This window comes from Diadema setosum, chromosome 1, assembly GCF_964275005.1.
Source record: "Diadema setosum chromosome 1, eeDiaSeto1, whole genome shotgun sequence".
NCBI classification, from domain to species: domain Eukaryota; kingdom Metazoa; phylum Echinodermata; class Echinoidea; order Diadematoida; family Diadematidae; genus Diadema; species Diadema setosum.
In genome coordinates this window covers 36,318,927-36,341,989 of record NC_092685.1, presented here as the reverse complement: position 1 = coordinate 36,341,989, position 23,063 = coordinate 36,318,927, and the positions used below count along the sequence as shown (strand labels likewise).

Here is a 23,063-nt window from a genome sequence, read left to right as displayed (position 1 = left end):
TGTGGATAGCAGGTCACTGCATATGCTTGAACAGAATCTACCTCTACCCTAACCCCTCCCCCTCCCCCCCCCCCCCCCCTCCCCCTTCCACCCACACACACATGAAATAGCCACACAAACTTGAATTGATGAATAAACTTAAATGTAACAGAATTTACAGGATAAACATTACAAGATGGGCACTAACCTTTTCCTCCTCTGGTACCGTCTTGGGGTACGCAATCCTTCGACCAAATGAGATGACAGAAGCCACAAACACCACAATCCCAATGCTGAACATCAACCACTCAACGATAAAGGCGATGTAAGAAGTCAGGACGAATCCTTTCTCATAGTATCCAACGATTCGATCATTTGCCTCCACGCTCTGTTTTGGGCAAAAAGATATGAGGGGAGGGGAAAAAAATTACTGATACACTTGTATGGCTCTGGTGTAATTCTGATGACAGAAATGAATTGTGAAAGATACTGGCTTGATTATGCAAATCCTACATTATACAATGGGTTCAAGAATGTAGTAATCAGAAACAATGAAATTTTCTTACTAACATGCATGGCCCTGCAAAAAGTGTGCAACGAAAAATCAGGACAGCAAGGCATGTTATCCTATAAGACATTACAGAGAAATCATAACTGCATGGTCACTGACGTCACAATGTATACTCTAGCAGTGCACACTCAATCGTTACGAGCGCATCAAGCGCTATGTGCTCTCAATCACCTATTTCTGTCAGCAATTTCTGGTTTGTGCCATCTGCCAGTCTTGTGTATGAATGTACCTGCTACTGTGTACAGTGTTTGCCAAGTGCGCACAATTAAGTGTTTGGAACAAACTTCTTCAGACATCTTTGCTTTTGAGCAAGTTCTACATGTACCTGAATTGGTATTTACCCATAAAGATAAGATACACAAAAAATGTCGATTAATTTTTACTCCATTTATGAACCAAATGATGCATATGTTTAAGTTTGTGCCATTAGTGGAGATGTAGCGCACTCTAAGGTATTCGCAATGTTGTGCAACATGCACTTGGCCTCACCTCGTACATGTTTCACGCCATGACCCCCCCCCCCCCCCCAGTCTTTTCTAGGGTTTAAGGAGTGCTTGTTGGATGATATCAAAACAGTCAATACTTCAAACAAAAAATCAGAAAGATCGCGACATGAAAGGAGATGTTGGCATAATGTCATCTAGAGTGTGGGGAATACCCTAGCATGGTGGGATTGCAGATTCTAATATCTTGATGCAGAGGATTCACAACGGCTTTATCAATTCCTTAAAACAAAAGAAGATATTTAGCTGTAAGATTTGTGTGCAGGTCTGTGGGAGCCTCGTAAAGCACTGGCAGCAATACCTCATTTAATCTCCACATATATGGTTTTGTCACATATGCTGGTGGAAACGTGTGAAACTTACAAAAAAAAAAACTCTAGTCCTTCTTTTCTTCTTCTTTCTCACTGAATTCTAGTGGAACTTCTATCATTTTGTCTGTCTGATTTAACTGTTCTGTGTTGATTCCAACATCAAACAGCATTACATTTTATATTCCAACATGACTCATCCTTTAGAAAAGGATTTCCAATTCTGATTACCATTACTCACCTGTTCAAACCATAATACTGGGAACATCATTTCTGGCACTTTTTCCATCTCCCTGCATTGCCAACCATAGAAAACAAAAGAAAAGAAACACAAACCATATCAGGGCTGCATAACAGTAGCACACGAGTCACAAATTAAACTCATAAGGTGGTAAAGCCAGTTGTCAAATATTTACCTTTCCTGTGACCCTATCAGGGATGACTTCAAATTTTGTAGATAAAGCCAGCGAAAGCAAACAGATTAAAGTAATTTACCTCAAGAACAGGTCACTGTACTAACATGGTGTTAACTACAGTAAGAGCCATACTCTTTAAACAGGCTGTGTTGCTTGCTGTGACCTCATTCTCTTGATGTGTTACACACTCATAGGAATAGAAAGAGATAGCCCAGGGGGTGTTATTACATGCCAGATGAATGTCTGACCATCTCAGGATGCTATTACAGTAGAGTCCACTACTATTAGGTTACCACTGTGGACAGCATGTATCATGGTGGGACACTGACCCCATCACAGCCCAATGAAAGATTATCACAGGCTGCAACAGCACTGGCATTGACATTATGATACTGTGATCGTCAGAGACTCTTGGCCCTTACTTGCAACTTATCAAATGATTCTACGCAATCACAGTACATGTTTCCTAAAATGGTAATCAATTCAAGTAACAGCCAGTTTATGACTAATACGACCTCCAAGAGAGAACATAATCTTAGAAGTACTAAAGTAAAATGGATGGACTCTAAAGAGATATCAGAGATTCCACGGACACTGAAGATTCTTATGGGCAGAGCAGGAGAATGTGACATACATTATCTACATCTGCTATGTAATGTTAAATGAAATCTATAGTGAAAACTTTTGTGGACACTGGAGAACTTGTGAAAGACCACCAGTAATGGCAGTCATAATTGTAAGGCTGATTAATAATTTACAGGTGCAATACTGCAATAACCTGCCATATTCTCTACTCATTATAACAGGCATGCTGCTCATTCATTGGGACCAAAACACATCAACAAAAGGCAAGTTTTGCTAACAGTTTCTGCAGTGAGCTTGTTTTTAGCCTGGTTCAAGAGATGAAGATCTTTATCATTATTTACTTCTTTAGTTACTTCTTTTTTTTCTTTTTCTTTTTTGCTGCCATCAAACATATTTCCAATCATCATTACAATAAGATCTTGTTTGTAATAAAATAAAGATTAATGGTTCCTAAATACCCCATACACACTATGTGTGGGTGGGGGTATAAAAAAAGAAAGATCTTGTGTCATTTGAAAGGGTCCACTGCCTGTTTTCTAAGATTTAAAACTGTACAACTGCTGAAGCCAAGCATATATTCCTGGAGGTATTCAAAGAATGTTTCCCAACTGTCTTTTGTTTGTTTCATTTCTATTTCAGTACATATTTATAGCTTGCAGCTGTTCAAAGTCTTGAAAGATTCCAATGATGCTTGAAGAAAGACATTAAGATCAAGCGCTAGGATCTTTGTTTGTCTTTTAATATTTACAGTCAAACCATTGTGACTACAATTTCATCAGGTTATGTATCATTGTCATGTGATTTCATATGCAATCCCTGCTCAAAATCATACCAGATTTCAGTTTAAACTGTGGGAAAATAAAGAACACAAACCTGATATTGTTTACAAGCTTAATGCACATGAATATAATAACACAAACCTGATATTGTTTACAAGCTTAATGCACATGAATATAATAACACAAACCCTGATATTGTTTACAAGCTTAATGCACATGTATATAATAAACAATGTGTTATGCATTTCGTCTACTCCAAATATTTTCCAAAACTAGGGTGACATATTCATGCAATACAACTTCATATAATCAGACAACAACAACAACAAAGAGAGGGGCATTTACTCCAGAGACTCTGCACAGTGTCAATGCCCTTCCATACACACAAAGGGAATACTCACGTAAGGTGAGCTACAGGCTGTAGCTTCATGTTTATTTGAAGTCTCATCTTCAGAACATATGGCATTCCCATCAGCTAACAGAGACAAAGACAAAGAAATGCCAGCAGAATTAGGGCAAAGAGTATAAATCACTGATTTTGAATGGTATATAAGAGCTCCCAATATGCAGTTCCATAAAGTGTACAGCTGATATAGTTGAATTGACAAAATAACTAGTATGAAGTATGTGTACATGCCATAATCCTTTTTGCCATATTTTAAGCCTTCATTGAAACTACATCATGTGTGCAGAGTGCATCTGAAGTTGTTTCTGAAAGTCTGTATGACCGTACGTGTCTCTAGCTATAGACATAAGATAACCGACCGAAGGATCACCATTACTGATACTGAGAAGCCCACAGTCAAAACTGCAAACTATCACTTGACTCAACTGCTGAAGACACATCGGCACATTCTGTATTTTATTGCATTTTTTAATACCATTAAAAACATAGTTATGTATCACAGAAGCTAATTGGCTGTTGCACTTTGCAAATTGCACATATCTTCATCACTGCAAGATTCTGAGATACCCACAGTGCACATGCCTTCTTAAAACATAAAAAAAAAAGTCCTTCTGCAGGAGACAAACACTGTACAGGCAAGAGAAGAAAAAGATCATCAATTTTGCTCCATACTGTTTTATGCATAGATTTTATGCACACTGGAAATGTGCATATTTTTGCAAAATGAATCTTATCTTGCGCTCCTCCACCAAAGAGCATTTCTCATGGTGTTACTTTGCCAACTGTCAACATCTTTCTAATTCTAGTACACACTTACATACTCTCCTAAACCAAATGTTTGAATGTTGTCATTTTACTGCCGCTATCACATTCTGCAAAGTGAAACCAAATTTCCACCCTACGTACTAGTCCGCAACGTCTACAATGAGAAGTACTCACAGGTTCAACCTCCATGTAATGCTGATGTAATGAGGCCTCCGGGTGAAGACCTATCACTGCCTCATGCAGCATTGGATCCCCCTCAAAGAAGTGGGGATTGGAAATAGCTGACGGACTCCCTGTAAAATGGTACCGAGCAAGAGAAAAAGAAAAAACAGAGTGAGAGATGGTGAGGTTTTAGCCATCTTAGCAAAGATGTTGCATGTATCTTTTTATATTCTTTTAGCTGTTTTTGTCAATCTCTTCAAATTCACCTATGAAGAATTCCTCCAGATACTGTTAAACCAGACACGTTCATGAATTGTAGCAGACGGCCTTTTTCGCAACATGAAACTTCTGCCAACTGCCACTGGCATTCAATGCATTGTACAAGGAATCACTTTCCCGTACATTTTACTTTCGCAAATCTTGGCTCCTCATGAAATTCACAAAAAGTATAATGGGTGTGAAAATTGATGGTGTTACAGAAACTTAACACTGGGGTATGTTCAGTCACAAATTTCAAAGCGTGCCAGAGCAATCTGTGGAGAACCAGAGCAGTCAGTAGCGTATCATGAGTTGGGACTGAACATTCCCACAGTGAACCATGCCAGAGTAAACAGAGCAAGGAAGCGTGCTGTAGTGGACCACCCCTTATAATGTGGTCCAGTGCGTGCTGAAGCAAACCGGAGGGCAACTGCGCCAGAGCAAATTGTGTTACATTGAGCCTGTATTTGTATCTCAGCTTTATCAATTTTGAACGTTGAAATACCAGGAAAGGTGCAGCATTAAAGTTTGAAGGATATGCACACTTGAGCCAATGCCCACCTATATCTAAAATAAATCTTTATTTGGGTATGGTCAGAACCTCTTGTTGTTTTTAAAGGTGGGCGAAGGTGGGGTCCTCCAGCCATGTCTTGGCAAACGTGAGGCTCCATGGTGGAGTAAAGCCATTATTCAGCTAGTGGGAGGGGCAGTTGCCTAGTTGGCTGCTACGTTTGTATTTATCTCACTGCTGTTGCATCTGTCAGAGCAGGACAGCTTCCATTGAATTTTGGCGGCATTTTCAATAAAACTTAGCTAGCTTTAGTCTCACGATCTTCACAGACCTGCAATCTGCAATGCTAGTAATCTTCTACATTTTTTCCCCCTTTTTTCACGAGGGTGTAATCCTTTTACTTTGGAGACTTCCCTTGTTATTATTTGATAAATCTGGAGTTTGGTTACAGCAACAATGTAATGTTATGTGAAATATATTTTTACCCACTGTCCTTATTAGTTTAATAGTTCAAGTAATATTTAAGATCTTCAGCAATTGGTCAAAAAGGATGTATTTGCACATAATGGGCATGTTTAAAGAGTTTATCAGTCCTGTTTCATGATAGAACTCTGGTGATCACAAAGGAGAATATTCATCCTTTTAACACTCACTGAAATTTTACTTGAACAATACCACAAAAACCTTACAGTGATCATAGTCTACTATTGGAAAAGTAGTCAGGTGGAATAAGGAAGATAATGGGCTAAATCTTATTGAGGTAAACAGCCTGGGTGCAATTCATTCAGATTAATCAGTCAAGGTCTTTGATGCTATCATAAATTTCCTGGCTTATAGGGCTGATAAGGTGAACAAAAGTTTATCTTGCAAGGCAAGAGAACATCTTTTGAAGTGTTTTAAGTCAAAATTTGTATTTTAGCTTTCTCGAGTTTGAACTCCGGGACTACTACAGTGCTGACTATAGTTGTATAAAAGCTGTTATTTTCGCATACAGATATTTTTGCGAATGAGGTCACAAACATTGATGCAAGATGTTGTTTTCACGAACGGACACTAAAGCTGTGGTAAATGCACTATTCCCCTAGCGCATGGTGACAAGGGATGGTATAGATTTGGTTCAGATAGGAATTCAGATTTCCAACTTTTTTGTGAGTGTTTGTGAGATAATGAGAAACCTCTTATGAAATATGAAAGAACATGCAATTCATAGAGGAATTCAGTTTATTTGATGAAAATTGCTCTTGAAATGGCTGAGATATCCAAAAAAAGCAATCCTAATAAAATGCAACAGGCCACGACTTTTATTAGGATCTCTTTGTTTTACCTTATTTTTGGGTATCTCAGTCAATTCAAAACCGATTTTTATCAAATAAAATTTCAATTCCCCTTAAAATTGTATGCTCTTTAACATTTCATAGAGTGTTCTTTAAATATCTTGCAAAATGTACAAAGCTAAATCCAATACTATACAGTCGTGATCCAACAGTGATTTGCGAAATTCGCAAAAATGACAGCTTATACAGTAAATGAAGCAACAGTTGCAACTGAACTTTAAAAGACAGCAGTACCATCTTTTAACCTTTTTGTTGCTTTTTATCTATTTGCATCATTAGAATGCTTCTCAGTAGCAATGCATGTAGAAGTGATGTACATTTTGTACTAGTGGTTGATGAAAACCAAGAGGTTAAACTTACCATAGCGACACGGATCTTGCCTCATTACACCACTTGGTCCACAAAGATCTTTGTTGCCGCTGCAAAAGCCTGCATTTGGTGGGTAGCTCGTCCCATTGTCATAGGTGTATGGTGCCAAGACATACTTCAGCAGCGGGACTTTCTTGTAAACAGTGTCATTGTGGTATAGATACTTCACTGACCTACAAACGGAAAACAGGTAAGACCAATCTTTTTATTTTTTTTTTAAGAAGAAAAAAGAAGAAGAAAGACCAACCTACTCACAAGGGAACATGGCAACAATCATATCTTGACCTATTTGTTCACACTTCAATGAAACTCCACAAAATTATTGCATTTGAGAAAGTTCTCACGATTTTTATTTTCACTTAAATTGAGAAGACCAGGCAGCTAGTCAGTGGCCACACAACTATGATTGTAATTTGTATGTACGTATACAGTAGTTTGGCAGGATAGCTGCTATTCACAGTTAACGCATGGCCACATGGGAGAACTCCAAATACCGTGTGGCACATCAAGTTAAGCAACAAAATTTTTCAAGTTTTTTACGGTGTTAGCGCTCACAGCAAATTTTGACTAAACACTTCATGTGACACAAGTAGGAATAGTTCCTCTGCTGCATACACATTTTCTGCTGTTTCAGATGGCATACAAGTGCTTAGCATCTTTCATTGTAATGTCATAATTTTTCTACGTTGTATCTTATATTTCACTTGTTAGTGTATCAAAATGGCCCAAAGGACATTAAGAGTGCCACGGCTTGATTCATGAACCTCCTCAACGAATTGAATGCAGTGCATCATCAAAAAGACAAAAAAGCTGTTCATAAAGTTACGCATGACTTTATGAACTGGATATGCAGTGCCAATATGTGTGCCCATTTTTCCCCCAGCTACATTTTAACAAAGTACAACTGTGTCTCAATAATTCATCTACATTTGGGCAAAAATAGACTTTCAACTACAAACGTGTGTAAAATATAAGAATAATCATTTATCATCTGCAACTTTCAAAATGAGGTTTTGAAATTAACAATGATAAGGAAACCCACTTTTGTTCATAAAGTCATGTGTAACTTTACGAACAGCTTTACGAAACAGGGCCCTGTTCACATTGAACATGTCTTAATGTTTGAATAGGCTGGTCAGATGAAGCTCCAACTTGCTGCAAGTATTGACAATGGAAAATGATTTCCAGAGCAAACATCCTTGCTTCAATCATTCAAGAACGAGGGCTTGCTGTACAGGTCAGCGCTGACCTCACTCAGAATTGATAAGCCTAGATCCAAACAAATATTGATGTGCCAGCATGTCCCACTCCTGGTGGGGACAGCACTAATTGCTGAATCGTGGTAAAATATATCATTCAAGTTCACTCCAAATGCCTAGACTGAATGCAAATACATTCAGGCGGGGCAACACAAGGTCACAAAGTCAATTAACAGGAGCCTGTTTCAAGCCGATACTATCATATTTATTTATGAGTTACTTTAACCTTGCTTACACAGATGTACGATAACATGTTAGGCTTCACTTCAAAATAATACAAGCTTACATCAGACTGGGCACAATGTGCCACCATACTATTGGAAAACCGATATAACGTACAATTAGGAGAAATCAGCAAAAACGCAGTTGAATATACAATACTCCATGTGGAACCCCAGGAAGCCGTCACACCCTGAGTGCAGTGTTATATGGCGCCATCTCATGTTTGGCAGATGTATATTTACCTCTACCAAGGAAGGACGTTATGTTTTTGTCGGCACTGGTTCGTCTGTACGCAAAATAACTCAAAAAGCTCTTAATGGATTTGGATGAAACTTGCAGGAAAAGTTGGTAATACGTAAGGAACAGATGATTAAATTTTGGTAGTGATCCAGGAATTTGTATGAGTTTTTGAAGGATTTTTGATATTTTGGAAGATTGGTTTAGGGTCAACAAACTTGGGAGTTCAAGCTGCAGCTTGAATTTGAGGTTTGCATAAATGCAAAAAGCGCATGCCCTGCTCAAGCACAGCATGCGGGAATTAGCTGATGACATAAAGAAAAGGATTCTATTGTACACTGGGAAATTGGGCGAATTGCAGCATGAGTGTATGGGTGGAAATGAGCTGCATGGCGGAAGTCTGCACTCTCAAAGTGCTTTTCTAGTTACACACTGTGATCATGGCAGCCAAAATTCAGTTCACAGTGGTAATGATCCTAATACCAGTTCAGCCTATAGTTATGGCATTGGTGAATTTATTTCAATTGTAATTACGTATTAATAATGTTTCCTATGTTTTCAAAATATGCCATTACAACTTTGACCAGTAATTCAGAATGCGATTATTTCAGTCAGCAAACTCATCCCAAAATTACTTATTTTACATCTTCCGTGGACTAGTAATGTATAGTGTGGTGCAGCTGCCTGTGTGTGACACTGAGATCACTAATGTACAATTTGTGTGATGAGTGCTGATGTTATGATGATGCCTGCACTGCTGAGAACATTGTTGCAACAAAATTTTCTTCCACTAAGCATTAAAAATCACATTCACTCAACCTTTGGTAACCCACTACCAGGGTACAGTGTAAGAAAAAAAAAAGAAAAATTAATAATTCAACTAAAAGGTGGATTTCTGTTTGATACCCAAGGGTACCACAAAACCACATCACATGCAAACTAGAGCACTCGGCCGGGGGACCCATTCGGACACATGTATCCCCCGATCCTTCCCCCCCCCCCCCACCCCATTTGGTTGACTTTGAGACCAAAATGTTGTGTAATATGGCAACTGGGGACCACTGTCTGCACTTTTGACATCTTTTCAGTTACTTTCTCAGAAGTCACCTTGTAACACTACAGGTTATGGTCTCCAAATACACTGGGTCATGTTCACTGTAGTAGGTGTGTAGTACTCACTCTGTTCATGAGATAGTATAATGAAATCCGACGAGAAATGAGGCTGGTATGGCAGGCACACACAAGGAATATGACATGGCATCCCATAAAAGTTGGCACAATGAGGGCGCTGTCAACGAAAACTTTTGTTACCTAGAATAACACCCCATAAACCTCCATAGCAAGTTTGAATAAAATGCTGGCAAGAAATGTGGCTGACATAGCACATACCTCATCAGGATGACCTTTCACACTGTAAAAGGTGTAACAGTGGGGTCAGCATTACCAATAGGTGTCTAGATTTGACTATGATACATTTACACACTAAATTTTTTTTGGAAAAATCGGTCAAGAAACACGGGCAGAATCGCACACACAAGCAGACCCTGAAAAATTTACCTTGAGTAATAAAGACAGAACAAGCAAGGGCGCCACCACCAAAAACGATGGGCGTCTTTGTTTTACTATAATGCACTTTCATGCCAAATTTGAATATGATCCAAGAAGAAATGCAGGCAGTAGAGCGCTCACAAGAAAATCTCTGCAGCGGAAGCGGCAGTGACGCGATGAGGCCAAATCCATAGTATCCTCCGAACTCTGTTCGGGGGATACAATAAACCATGACATTTTGATTGGACTATCATGATTTATCAGACTTGGAATACAATGAGACATATTACAACAAAATGCCTGATAAAGTCACAAAACATTACATTTTTGATCTTGGAATTTTCAAATTCTTCTGACTCTAGTAAGATTCCAGTGATATGTAATATGTCTTACTTCATTTCCAAAAATCTTAAAAAAAAACAACAACAACAACAAAAATGTAAGGCAAGCAATTACTTCGACACACTATGAGAAAATTGTTTGGACATTTGATGTAGTTATGGTCAATTGAAAATATGATAGTAACATACTTACTAACAATTAAAATGCTTCCATTTTCAAAACAGTTTCAGACATTGAAATTTGAACACGGGGTGGTTAAGATATCAAACTTTAGATTTTTAAAGAATGTTGTTATTTTAATCCAGTGGGAAAGGTGATATAAATCCCCTTATGGGCAGATTTCTCAGCTTTGATGCATGGATTTCTCAGCTTTGATGCATCAGGGTACTGTGATGATAGGTTACGTTGAGACAACAAGTCAACCACACCAGTTGAAGATTAGCAAAAATAAATACAGGCAAGGTGCCAAGTGCCTTCAATTGTGTAACTTTGTGATCTGAGGCAGAGAAGGAAATTTTTGTTTCCTTCAAATCTAAACAGACTTTGAAATGATATGTTGACAATGTCAATCAATCAGAAGGCTATGCCAATACCCTTAAAGATAATAATTGCTATCATCACTGTATCACCTTCATTATCAAAGGAAAAATATTTCTCATCAAAGAAAAAATGTGTGAGTTCGTTCAACTCTTTAGTAATAATTCGGAGTGCATCTGGAGAATGTAAATGCATGGCACAAATTGAGAGGATCATTATTATTATTATTTTTTTTTGGGGGGGGGCGGCATGTGAAAGTCAACAAATATTGAAGAAATCAATCATACTGATTCAATAAATGTGCTTTGGTCAAATCACTTTTGCTAACAACAGTAGTTAAATAATGACTACAAAACTTCACATCTACTTTAATACCTTTTTATATAATCACTTTGCAGATACAATTTCAATATCAGATGTTACACTAACAAAGTTACACTAACAATGCTTCACTAACAAAGTTTTTTCTTGCTGCTGCTTTCAGCCTCAGGCTGAAAATTAGGAAGTGTGTTGTGCACAGAATGCTCTCACAGAGATCTTCAATTTTAAAGGACAGAACAGATTGTGGACAGAGCAGATTCTAGCTTCAGATTCATTCAGGTTGGAGGCATTAACAAACAAACAAACAACTAGAAATGTCGCTATGGCGACTGGTATGCCTCTGCCATAATGTATGATTCTCCTAATAGGTCTATAGTACATGTGGACAATGTGTGATTACATTTTAACAAAACTGGCAAAATATTAAAATGACATGTTTGTCACAAATGTGTTGAATGTTCACCTTCCTTGACCTAGGTTTAAATGGATGAATAGGAGAACACGTATTTGGGGATTGAAGGACTTTAACTTGACTTTGACCCTTTCATAAAATTATGCTTCTCAAATGCGTAATTTTCATGGTATGGAGAAAAAGTGCAATTTCTGCATTGAATAGTAAATTGTTACCATTTTGAGCTGGCCTTTGACCCTAAAATTCATAAGAGAATTACTGTCAGGCAGAACATGCTTATTAAATATGTACAAAGTTTCAAGATAACTTGAGCCACTTCTGAGATATGGAGGAAGAAGTAAGTTCAGCACTTTCACTTGATCTTTGACCTTTGACCTTTTTGGCAAAAAAAAAACACAAAAAAAACCTCTCTATTAGGTTATACATGCACACACCAAGTTAAAAAAAAAAAAAAAGTAATCCTGCTGGCATTGTACAAATATGAGAGAAAAAGTAAAATTTTGTAGTGTTGCCTTGACCTTTGACCCCTGACTTTTGACCCAATGAACCCCAAATTCCGTAGATAATCACTGCCAGTCAGTACATGCATATATACTATGTTCCATGAAGATACCTTGAACAATTTCCAAGATACGGAGAAAAAAGTGAAATTTTACAATTTTACTTTAAGACCTTTTGACCTTTGACCTCATGACCACAAATTTTCACCAGAGAATTTTAATTGGGTAATACATGCATACACTAAGTTTCAAGAAAATATCTTCAGGCATGGCATAGATATGGGGGAAATAGTGAAATTTTAAGCATTTGACCTTTTGACCTTTGACCTTAAGCATGTGCACCCAAAAGTTGATAGACACAACTTCACCCCCTAATACATATACATGCCTAGTTTCATTAAAATACCTCAAAAGGTTTTTTAGTTACGCTGTCCACAAAATTCATTACAGATGGACGGACGGACGGACGGACAACCCAAAAACATAATGCTTCCGACACCACTGCATGGCGGAGGCATAAAAACATGACTACAAAATGACATATGAGACATATTCAACCACAAAATAATCATTTACGTATAGATCTGGGATATATCCCGCCCTATAGTGTGCACTTGTTATTCAAGATATGTCTGGTGTGGTGTCACAGGTCAATTGGTATTAAAGACAAAGCAATAAAATGAACAACAGCAACAGAAAAGCATAAAGTTTGCCTATTACAGTACACTCTGGACCAAGTGATTTACTGAAAGAGAATAAAAAATCTATATGTTCAGCATATTTTTTGTGCCCCCAAAGAGGACTTTTTTTTTTAATTGGTCTTGTACCGTTATTATGACAGGGCTTTTTCTATTATTTCTCCATCTCTTTGGAACAAACTCTCTCTTTATATTCGAATGCTGGAAGTGTAGATAATATCAAATCATTGCCTAAAACTTATCTATTTACTCAATCAAATCTTTTTGTTATATACACAGTGTATATGTATATCAATGGTAACTATATGCTACATTGTAATTTAACATCTTTTACATATTAATGCGCTCTATAAGTGTTATTTATTGTTATCATTATTATCATTATTATTATCATTATCATCATCATCATCATTGGTCACTTATATAATATCATATATGATAGATACTTCACATTATATTTCTTTTCAGAACTTCGTTTTCAGCACAAATTTTGCTGCATTGAGAAGCAAAACGGGTGGATGCAGCACTGACAGACTTACATTGTGCATGTAAATAGAAGTCCAAAATAATGTAATCATTCCACCAATTGTGCAATTTCAGTCAAATGGTGAGCACAATGTAGGGCCATACAACTTAAAAACTATTATAAAATGGGCTTTACAATCTCTGCAATCTGATTGGTCAATTGTCGTGCCTTGATTTTTACTGATCCACACTGAGCCATGCGTCCGGTAAAATCCGAACGTATGGCTCAAGTCTTGTATAGTGTTGTAGGTGTACCGGACGCATGATGGGGAATATGGTTGCATTTCATTGAATTCACTGGCCCATTTTATAACACAAATGATGCAAATGATGCTCTTGTTTAACTTTGGAACAGTCTAAAACCCACTCGCTACGCTCGTGGGTTTAAACAGTTCCAAAGTTGAACTCGTGCATCCAATTCTCACCGATCCACTCTGCCCTGTGCATCATTTGTATACTGGCTCATGAATATTGGATATAATATTCCATAACTGTATTGTCATTGACTTCTTAAAGTTGACAGACTAAGGGGAGAATATCTGTGTCATGATTCATATTGTACGTAAATATATCAATGATCTTTGAGATATGACCGTCATGGGTTCATATCTGAAGTACATGTACACAACGTGTATCTCATGCTCACTGTTTGTCAATTGTGTAGATTTCTTTTCTCTCTTCTTCCCCCTTTGCTCAAGACATTATATGTTTGGGGATATTCTCTTCTTACAGCAAAACCTTGGCCACAGTTGCACTGAAACCTTAATTGAAGTCTATCACTTGTAACACACAGAACTTAACTCACTGTTGCAGCACTAAGAAGTAGTAAACCTCAAGATAATTGTAGCAGCAAAATTACTTAGAGGGACATTCCAGACAATTTTCATGATTTCATGTCATGTAGTACATAAATCAGCAGCTCCATGTATAGATTTGTGGAATTTATTGTAGTTCTTAAGCAGAAAAACAATAGAACAAGTATGACATAGGAGGCTCACATATTTCAGAAATGTATGTAGCAGTGTAATTCCATTACAATACCGCTTGCTTGCGAGTTCATCTGTGTATAATCTATGCATGCCCTCTTCTTTTGTTCTGCTTCCTTGAGCCCCAACTCATGCATTCTTATGGTGATCCTGCCATGTCATCATCCTTGTTCATTGCAATTTGTTATAAATTTTGAAAACATTCTTATTCTTCATCAAAATTATCATTAATTCTGAAACTCTGTCCTCAGTATAGCTAATAAATAGTTGTTCAAATGTAAAAATCAGAAAATCATCTGGAGGTCTCATTAGATTGGCAAGTGGAAAACATATCAGAATATATTCACTAACACTGTCAGTTAATTTACTATCACAGTGACTAAAACAAAATTAATTTCATGACATCCATTAACTACTAGAACTAAAGGAAATCCAACTTAACTAGCTTTAAAGGGTGTGTACAGTTCTGGTAGAGGTGAGGATTTTGCTTTTAACATTTTGCGAGATATTCAGAAACTACTCTATGAGATGTCAAAGAGCATGCAATTCTAAGGGGTATCAAAAGTTTATTTGATAAAAATCAGGTTTGAAATGGCTGAGGTATCAAAAAACAAGGTGAAACAAAGAGATCCTAATAAAAGACATGGCCTGTCGCCTTTTATTATTATCACTTTTTTTGGATATCTCAGTCATTTGAAAACCAATTTTCATAAAATAGACGTTAAATCCTTCTTAAAATTACATGCTCTTTCATATTTCATTAGAGGTTTCTCATTATCTCACTTAGGAATGTTCAAATAATGAATCCCCACCTTATCCAGTATTGTACAGTCCCTTTAAAGGTGCTGTTTACCTTTGGGAGCCGTGAATTGAAAAATGTTCAAGATATCACATTTGATGTATATGTGTAGGTCTGTTGTATCACAAAACATCCTACCATATAAAATGTTCGCAATAAGGCATAAAATATTATAAGGAGATATCAGTGTTTTTCTTAATAAACCGTAATTGTAGACGGTTTAGTCTGGAAACATTTTTATTATAACTATTGTTCACATTTTGTGTATTTAACAACACTTAACATCGATTATAAGGATACAAATTTTTACAGTGGTTGTTTCTAGCCCTAACTCACATTTTAGAACTATTTTACAACACTAATGCTAGGTTTTTGTTTCATCTGCAAATGGTAAATTATGCCTTTGAACCTCATCCAGGATGTACTCCTGAATCATTATTAAATTCACTCTCAAAACCTGAGTTAATTAACTTCATGGAAGAAAAGATCCAACAGTCTTACTGGGTGAAAAGTGTCAACAACAAAACAATAGACAAGGAAAAAAATAACAATAACAAGGAAAAGGAGTAGCATTTTGTAGCCAATGTACAATATCGGTAAAAAATCAATGTCAAAGGTCAAAGAAGTCAAAGGTCAAAATTCTGTGCAGAAGTTTTGAAGCCCTCACCTAGTGCCATCACAAAAAGCAAACGGAATCAAAATCGGGTTAGAAATGGCGAAGGAGTAGCATTTTGTAGCCAATGTACAATATAGGTCAAAAATCAAGGTCAAAGGTCAAAGAAGTCAAAGGTCAAAATTCTGTGTAGAAGTTTTGAAGCCCTCACCTAGTGCCATCACATAAAGAAAATGGAATCGAAATCGGGTTAGAAATGGCAAAGGAGTAGCAGTTTGTAGCCAATGTACAATATAGGTAAAAAATCAAGGTCAAAGGTCAAAGAAGTCAAGGGTCAAAATTCTGTGTAGAAGTTTTGAAGCCCTCACCTAGTGCCATCACATAAAGCAAACAGAAGTGAAATTGGGTTAGAAATGGCAAAGGAGTAGCATTTTGTAGCAAAATGTACAATGCAGGTCAAAAATCAAGGTCAAAGGTCAAAGGTCAAAGAAGTCAAAGGTCAAAATTCTGTGTAGAAGTTTTGAAGCCCTCACCTAGTGCCATCACATAAAGCAAACGGAATCGAAATCGGGTTAGAAATGGCGAAGGAGTAGCATTTTGTAGCAAAATGTACAATATAGGTCAAAAATCAAGGTCAAAGGTCAAAGAAGTCAAAGGTCAAAATTCTGTGTACAAGTTTTGAAGCCCTCACCTAGTGCCATCACATAAAGAAAACGGAATCGAAATTGGGTTAGAAATGGCGGAGTAGCATTTTGAAGCAAAATGTACAATATAGGTTAAAGGTCAAGGTCAAAGGTCACAACTGAAATTCTGTGTAGAAGTTTGAAAGCTCCCATGTAATGCTATCATATAAAGCAAACAGAATCAAAATTGGCTCATAAATGACAGAGAAGTAGCAAATTAACATTTTGATCACACACGGACGCATGGACACACGGACGGACACACACACACGGACACACACACGTACGGAGCCCGTTTCATAGTCCCCTGCTCGAACTCGTTCGGCGGGGACAAATAACCTTTGTATAATAGTCTTTGTGTTAAACGTCAAATTTCTCTAGTGTATGGAATATACTGTAAAAGTGGATATTTTCGCACAACTAATTTTTCGCTCTCTGCAGAGTAAGAAGACTTTTGCGTGTCTTTAATTCCGCGGAATCAAGACGTCAACTACTGGCACATATGGCAAGCAAAATTATTTGCCTGCTTCTATTTTCACGCTAGATTCTGGTAGCTTGAAATGCGTGAAAATTTCAACACCGCAAATATTTCCACTTTTACAGTAGCACATAATCAAACTAAGCATAAAGTCTTTGTGTTATTCAAATGCATCATTCTTGTGCCAAGTTGTTTGTATGGCAACTGATTGACACACTGCCTTTCAATATATGCTTAATGTTGATGAAGGGCAATATGTCAATCACTCATTGTGCTAGTGGGGCGAACTTATTACCGGTACATCATCACACACCAGTATCTTGTCTGAATTTCCACAGGACTGGGGAAAAAACAGTTCTTTTTCAAAAGAACAAGTACTCGATAATAGCAAGATGGACCTGACACATTAGTTTGCTAATGCATTGATCTTGTATTCAAATGTCTTAGGCCAAGTTAAAAAGGAAAGTAGTTTTTAGTCCAGATTTTCAGAGAGAGGTGACACGGGAGGTCATTACTTATTTGATATCTTACTATTTTTTATGCGAAGCTGCTGTGCAGCGCAAGGCGCTGGTGAAGTTTTGCACTGCATTGTAAATTATCTTTAAACATGCACAAACTAACCCTAAACATTTCATAACCCAAAGTACTTGCATTTGAGTCTCCAAAGTCTGGTAAAGTTTGAATATTTACTGCTAATTTTGATACTTTCTACACAGTTTGGAATGACTTTACAGCACTGCTTAAACGGCTGCAATACTGTACATGTAATACTGAGACCGACTACTGACTGCTTGAGTACAGCACGAAGTTTCAAATTCAAGCAATCAAGTTATTCCATGATGTGTAAAAATGTCTTAAAGTGACTTCTACCTGACTTTGGAGACTGAAATGCAAGTGTGTTTAGGTTGTGCAATATGATTTTCAGTGCAAAAATACCACTGGCATCCAAGTTCACTAGCACTACACATGTACATTTTAAACCTTTAAAACCAAGCTGCCTGCCAGGCTCATCGATGACATGTACATTGTACATGAGTACGAATCTGTGCAGAGACTTGTCCATTCATGACGTACATTCTAGTATTCTCAACAGCACATCATGCAAGCCCACAGAATTAAGCCCCTGTTCCACTATTCCGTTCTCGCCACGATTTGACAATTTTCTCAGATTGGTAAGGATATTGGGTAAAACATGAGCCGAGCTGGACACAGTACGATGTTAGAACGCTCTAAGAATGCTGTAGTTGCGACTAACACTTGCTTGCTACACTCTCATTACAATGATCGGAAATGAGACATTACAATCCCTGTCACTGCAGTTACACTTTAGAACGATGTAACTACACTGTCAGTTCATGTTGCAGATGTTATCCAATCTATGCACGCTGTATTTATGCTCCGAACAATCTATACGATCTTATCACGCTGTTCCCCCATCCAGAGAGCTGAAAAGTGCCCGATGTGCCCCGATGTATCCCGATTCTACTGCCGATCCTCAATCAGTCAACCTACTCGCATGCAAAACCAAAGAGATAAACTTGTTCTGTGGACCTCGGACAGGCTCCTCAACTCATGGTTCTTCTGCAGCAACTCATTATCAATCAAAGACTTGCTGATCTTTCCAAGGCCTTCTCTTGATGTCCTTGATTTTATAGGCCGTCTTCTTCCTGTTGTAGATGATTTCACATTCTTCAAAATTCTGCCATGTCCTCTTTTTCCTCCTCTGTTAGCATCACATCCAGTCTCTCTTTCTTCCTTGTGGGTGTCTGCTTCCCTGCTTTCTTCTCTTCTTTGTCTTCCTCTATTCTTCCTCTCTTTCAAAAAATAAATTTGTGCTCCTTCTTCTTCATATTCTGCCTTGACAGGTGCAGTGACAACATTCTCCTTCTCCACAACAGTTTTGCTTCTCGATCTGTTTGATCTTTTTTGGGGAGACATTTTGGCTGTGTATCGGCTGCATCCCTTTTAAAGCGGCGAGAGCAGAAGACGTGTGTAATTGTCTGGGAAAGCGTAGGATTAGTTTAGCTAAAATAGGAATAGCGTAACTAAAGCGGAAATGAAGCATACTGAGAGAGTCGTTAAAGTAGGAAGATCATGCTTTGATCAGGGAAGAGCAGCGCAGCAGCGGGACCATGTTGGCATCTAGTTTACTTCCCGTTCTTGTGCAGATGTTACTACGCTCAAAAAGACCTTGTTTTGAACCTGTTCAAAATTTCTTCCCGATCTGAAAAAATGCCCACTCCAACCCCGTCCTCTAAACGCTTCTGCTATGATGGTTCCGATCCCTGTACGCTTTTCCTGCTCTCGCAGATTGGGATAAATCAGGGTCCAGATCAAATTAGTGGAATGGGGGCTTTACATAGAGGCTGGTGCATAGGATTCTTGGCTAGCGGTATGAGAATAAACACAGTGTCAGAGATTCTAACACAATGTGTGCATGATTTGCAGATGAGTTTGTGATTTTTTTTTTGCATGCCTACACTAGTAAATAAAAAAAAGTCAATGCCGCAACTCAAAAAAGATGCGAATGGAGACATGAAACACAAATTTTTGCTATTTTCATAGGCATTTTGAAAAATAGTAAATAGTAACAAAATATTGACGCAGCACCAATTTCAGATGCACTAGTACAATTAATGCTGCATACATTAGCTGTTGCTATACTGGACAAATGTACAGTATATCAAAAGAGAAGTTTCTTGATTACCAGGAAATAACTTGTTCCCCGCCCCTCCTTACCAAAAAAACAAACAACAACAGCAACAATAACCACGATACCCAGTGGGTCTAGTGCTCATCTAAGTATCACACATTCATCTGGGAGATGGGGGCAAGGTGTCCATTTGTCTATTCTATCACACTGGCAATAATACTGGGATCTGACATGAACAAATTTGAAACTGGACACAAAAATATACTTACTTATTATAGCATTTAAGCTCAGTAAATCCCAGTTCTAAGCATTCCTCAATTTAGGGGCTTTGGCACACAACGCACGCCTGCCAGATGCCAGACAATGAATGATCAGAATGGCTTGGGTGAGCTAAAAATGTACCCTCTTGTATGTACCTGATTTGAATTCAATTTTCTATACACTGGTCTTTTCAAATTACAAGAAGTCATAAGAGGGTAGATGATGACCTAGTTTCTGCCCCCTTGATAGCTAAGTAAACTTTGAGCATTTGTTGACAAAAGTTAAGGACACCCTACTAAGCACACGAGTTAGAAACTGAAGAAACAACTCAATGCAAACACCTGATACTACACTCATCTATATGCTCACTAAGGCGGGAACGTTATCTGGACACTGCAGCAGCTTGGGAAACCACATCTTAAAGGCAGGCGCGGTGATACGGAGCAATTAACTTGCCAAAAGTATAACACCTCAAAGCCTCATTTGCATAAAGTAGACAGCTGGGAAAGTGTTGCAGGACAGTTGCAATATCTCACCTCAGAAGCCATCAAATGATTAAATCTATACAGCAAATTGAAGAAGAAACTATTCTCTAACTCGCAATGTTAGTTGTTTTGGATTTTATAGAGGATAAACCTGTGAAAATAATGTCGAAACTTAGCTTCCAAAACAGAAAATTTGGTCTCAAAACAAGTGTTATTTTTTCACATTTTCCTTCATTGCTCCAAAATGAAACTTCAGTACATGACTTATGGTAGTATATCCATACTGTGTTCCAAATATCTTTTCTGTATCATTTGGCGCACGGATATGTCCAGAAAAAATCGAGATCACTGTCACTTGTGACCCAAGTAAAATCCATTGAGTAAGCAGTACGCAGTCTGATGTATCGGTTTTCGTGCTGCGTGAAACAGTTGAAGCACATTGCAGGGTTCCTCTCTTGCCCACTCACCACCCTGTGGACCGAAAACCGAACCCTGTCGCATTGCGCCAAACCTGACAGCGCTGATTGGCTAAGCGTGCACTGACCAGTAGAGAACGCATGCCCAGGAGGATGATCTAGTTGTGCATGTCCAGTATAAAAAATTAAATTGAGTTGTCTTTTTGCTCTTATTTTTAGCTAACTACTAATTGCTCCAACGCAAAACTTCGCAGATAGTGAGTCTGGTGTACACAGACTAGCAATATGTTAATCAAATGCATATTCATACAGGCGCAGACTTATGTCCAGAAAAAAAAATCATAACCCTTTTCCACGGTCTAATCAAACAGAAAAACACACATATCTAGAAAGATACATCAGCATTTTTGCCCAAATATCATATGAAGGATGATACTGTATATCCATATTAGGTATATGTGTGAAGTTTCAAGGGATTTGGTGCAAAAATAAAGGAGATACGAGGAGGTGAACTTTCGAGATTTTTTTGTCCTTTCCTCTGCACAGTCCGTCGATGACCGTTACGAATTCAAAAGCTTTGGCCTCTATCAGTGAGTTAATTGCACCGTATTGCCGGGGCTGAAAGGGTACCTTTTGTAACGGCTATATCTACCATGGACCCCCCCCCCCAACACACACACATACACACACACACGCACACACACACAGAGATACAAACAGACAGACACACACACACAATCCCTGCAGCAGTTTCTATGTTATAAATCTTTGAAGAAACCCTGTAGTCAGCATTTAGTGAAGAAACAGAATACATCTGACATGCTCTAAACTCTTGATGGCGTGCAAGGTGATACTAATCACAAACAAGCCATTTGAATTCTCAAGCTCCAACTGAATTTACAATCTTGATCAAATGCACTAGTTTTCGCTATACTGGGCAAGCCTTTGGCAAGGTTTTTGGACATCAGTCATGACCCTTGTATCATAGGTATGCCTACACATTGGATGTGTTAGAAAACCAGACTATTGTGAAAACTACTAACCTATTGTGACAACTGTATGGCACATAAGACATTGTTCTCCAAAATGCATAATAACTAGTATGCTACTTAGATGAGATGATTCCCTTATGAGTAGTCAAGTCACATGCACACAAATCTTCCATAAATTTTCTCTGTTTAAGAAAACAAGAGGTTCTAGCACTCATCAGAGTGTCACCAGTTCACCTTCCACACATTCTAGCAGACCATTACCGATCAAGAACATAACAAACCATTTTGCACATTTTGGAGCACACCTCATTTGCATTGTATCAAATTAGATGACATTTGAAATTCATCCTCTCAACGAACTGTCCCTATGACATTTTTTTTTTTCCTCTACACAAGGTGGATTGATGTTCACTGAAAACACTGGAAAGAAATGTTTTCAAACACCTTATGTGTTACAATGATTCACAATTTCTGCAAATCTTTTTTATCTATTACTCTCCTGTAGCATAAATTTCAACTTTTTATCATTACTTCATGAAACTTCAATGTTTTAGCTTTACTCCTTTTCACAATGGTGAAAATTTTCTGCATGGGAATAAATAGCCTGGACTTGGCCTAAAATAATTTGAGCAATGTCACTGCAGCATTTTGGTAGTAATATCTAGATATGTTGCACAAGCTTTGAAAACAAAGGTGATGGTGGCTCCCAATAGGACAGGTACAGTTGTACTTGACAATAACCTTTGTACTTTACACGTGGATGATGCAGTCATTATTATTCCTGGATGAAATCACAATAAAATGATAAGAACTAATATAGGGTCAACCACTCCGCAAACTTTTTAATGGAGTGACATCGTAAACTGGGTCTCAACATACGTAAGCTAAATAATGGTTTACATTTGGTAATTGTCTGAACCATGCCCATCATGTGTGTTGACACTGCTCATCAATACATAAACACCATAGAGATTGCAAGCAATCATTTTTAAATTATACAAACATCATTCTGCTGCAAGAGCAATGAAACATCAAATTGACGTGTAGACTTCCATACAGTGTGAAGTTCATTTATCAACTGCCGCAAATTTTCTCCACCCATAACTGAGAGAACTGAAGCTTTTTCAATGCATGTGCAATAGAGGATCAT

At 37.8% G+C, this 23,063-nt stretch overlaps 1 protein-coding gene across 1 annotated transcript in view; it reads right to left on the bottom strand.

Moving 5' to 3' along the window:
* The window catches only part of LOC140233773 (scavenger receptor class B member 1-like), a 36,061-nt gene that overhangs the window by 1,465 nt on the left and 11,533 nt on the right, over nucleotides 1–23,063 (bottom strand). The window contains exons 7-11 of the mRNA XM_072313900.1: nucleotides 6,938–7,119; nucleotides 4,487–4,605; nucleotides 3,543–3,616; nucleotides 1,603–1,654; nucleotides 188–367 (exon numbers count right to left, since the gene is read on the bottom strand). Coding sequence (XP_072170001.1) covers nucleotides 188–367; nucleotides 1,603–1,654; nucleotides 3,543–3,616; nucleotides 4,487–4,605; nucleotides 6,938–7,119 — 607 coding nt within the window. The remainder of the gene's footprint in view (nucleotides 1–187; nucleotides 368–1,602; nucleotides 1,655–3,542; nucleotides 3,617–4,486; nucleotides 4,606–6,937; nucleotides 7,120–23,063) is intronic.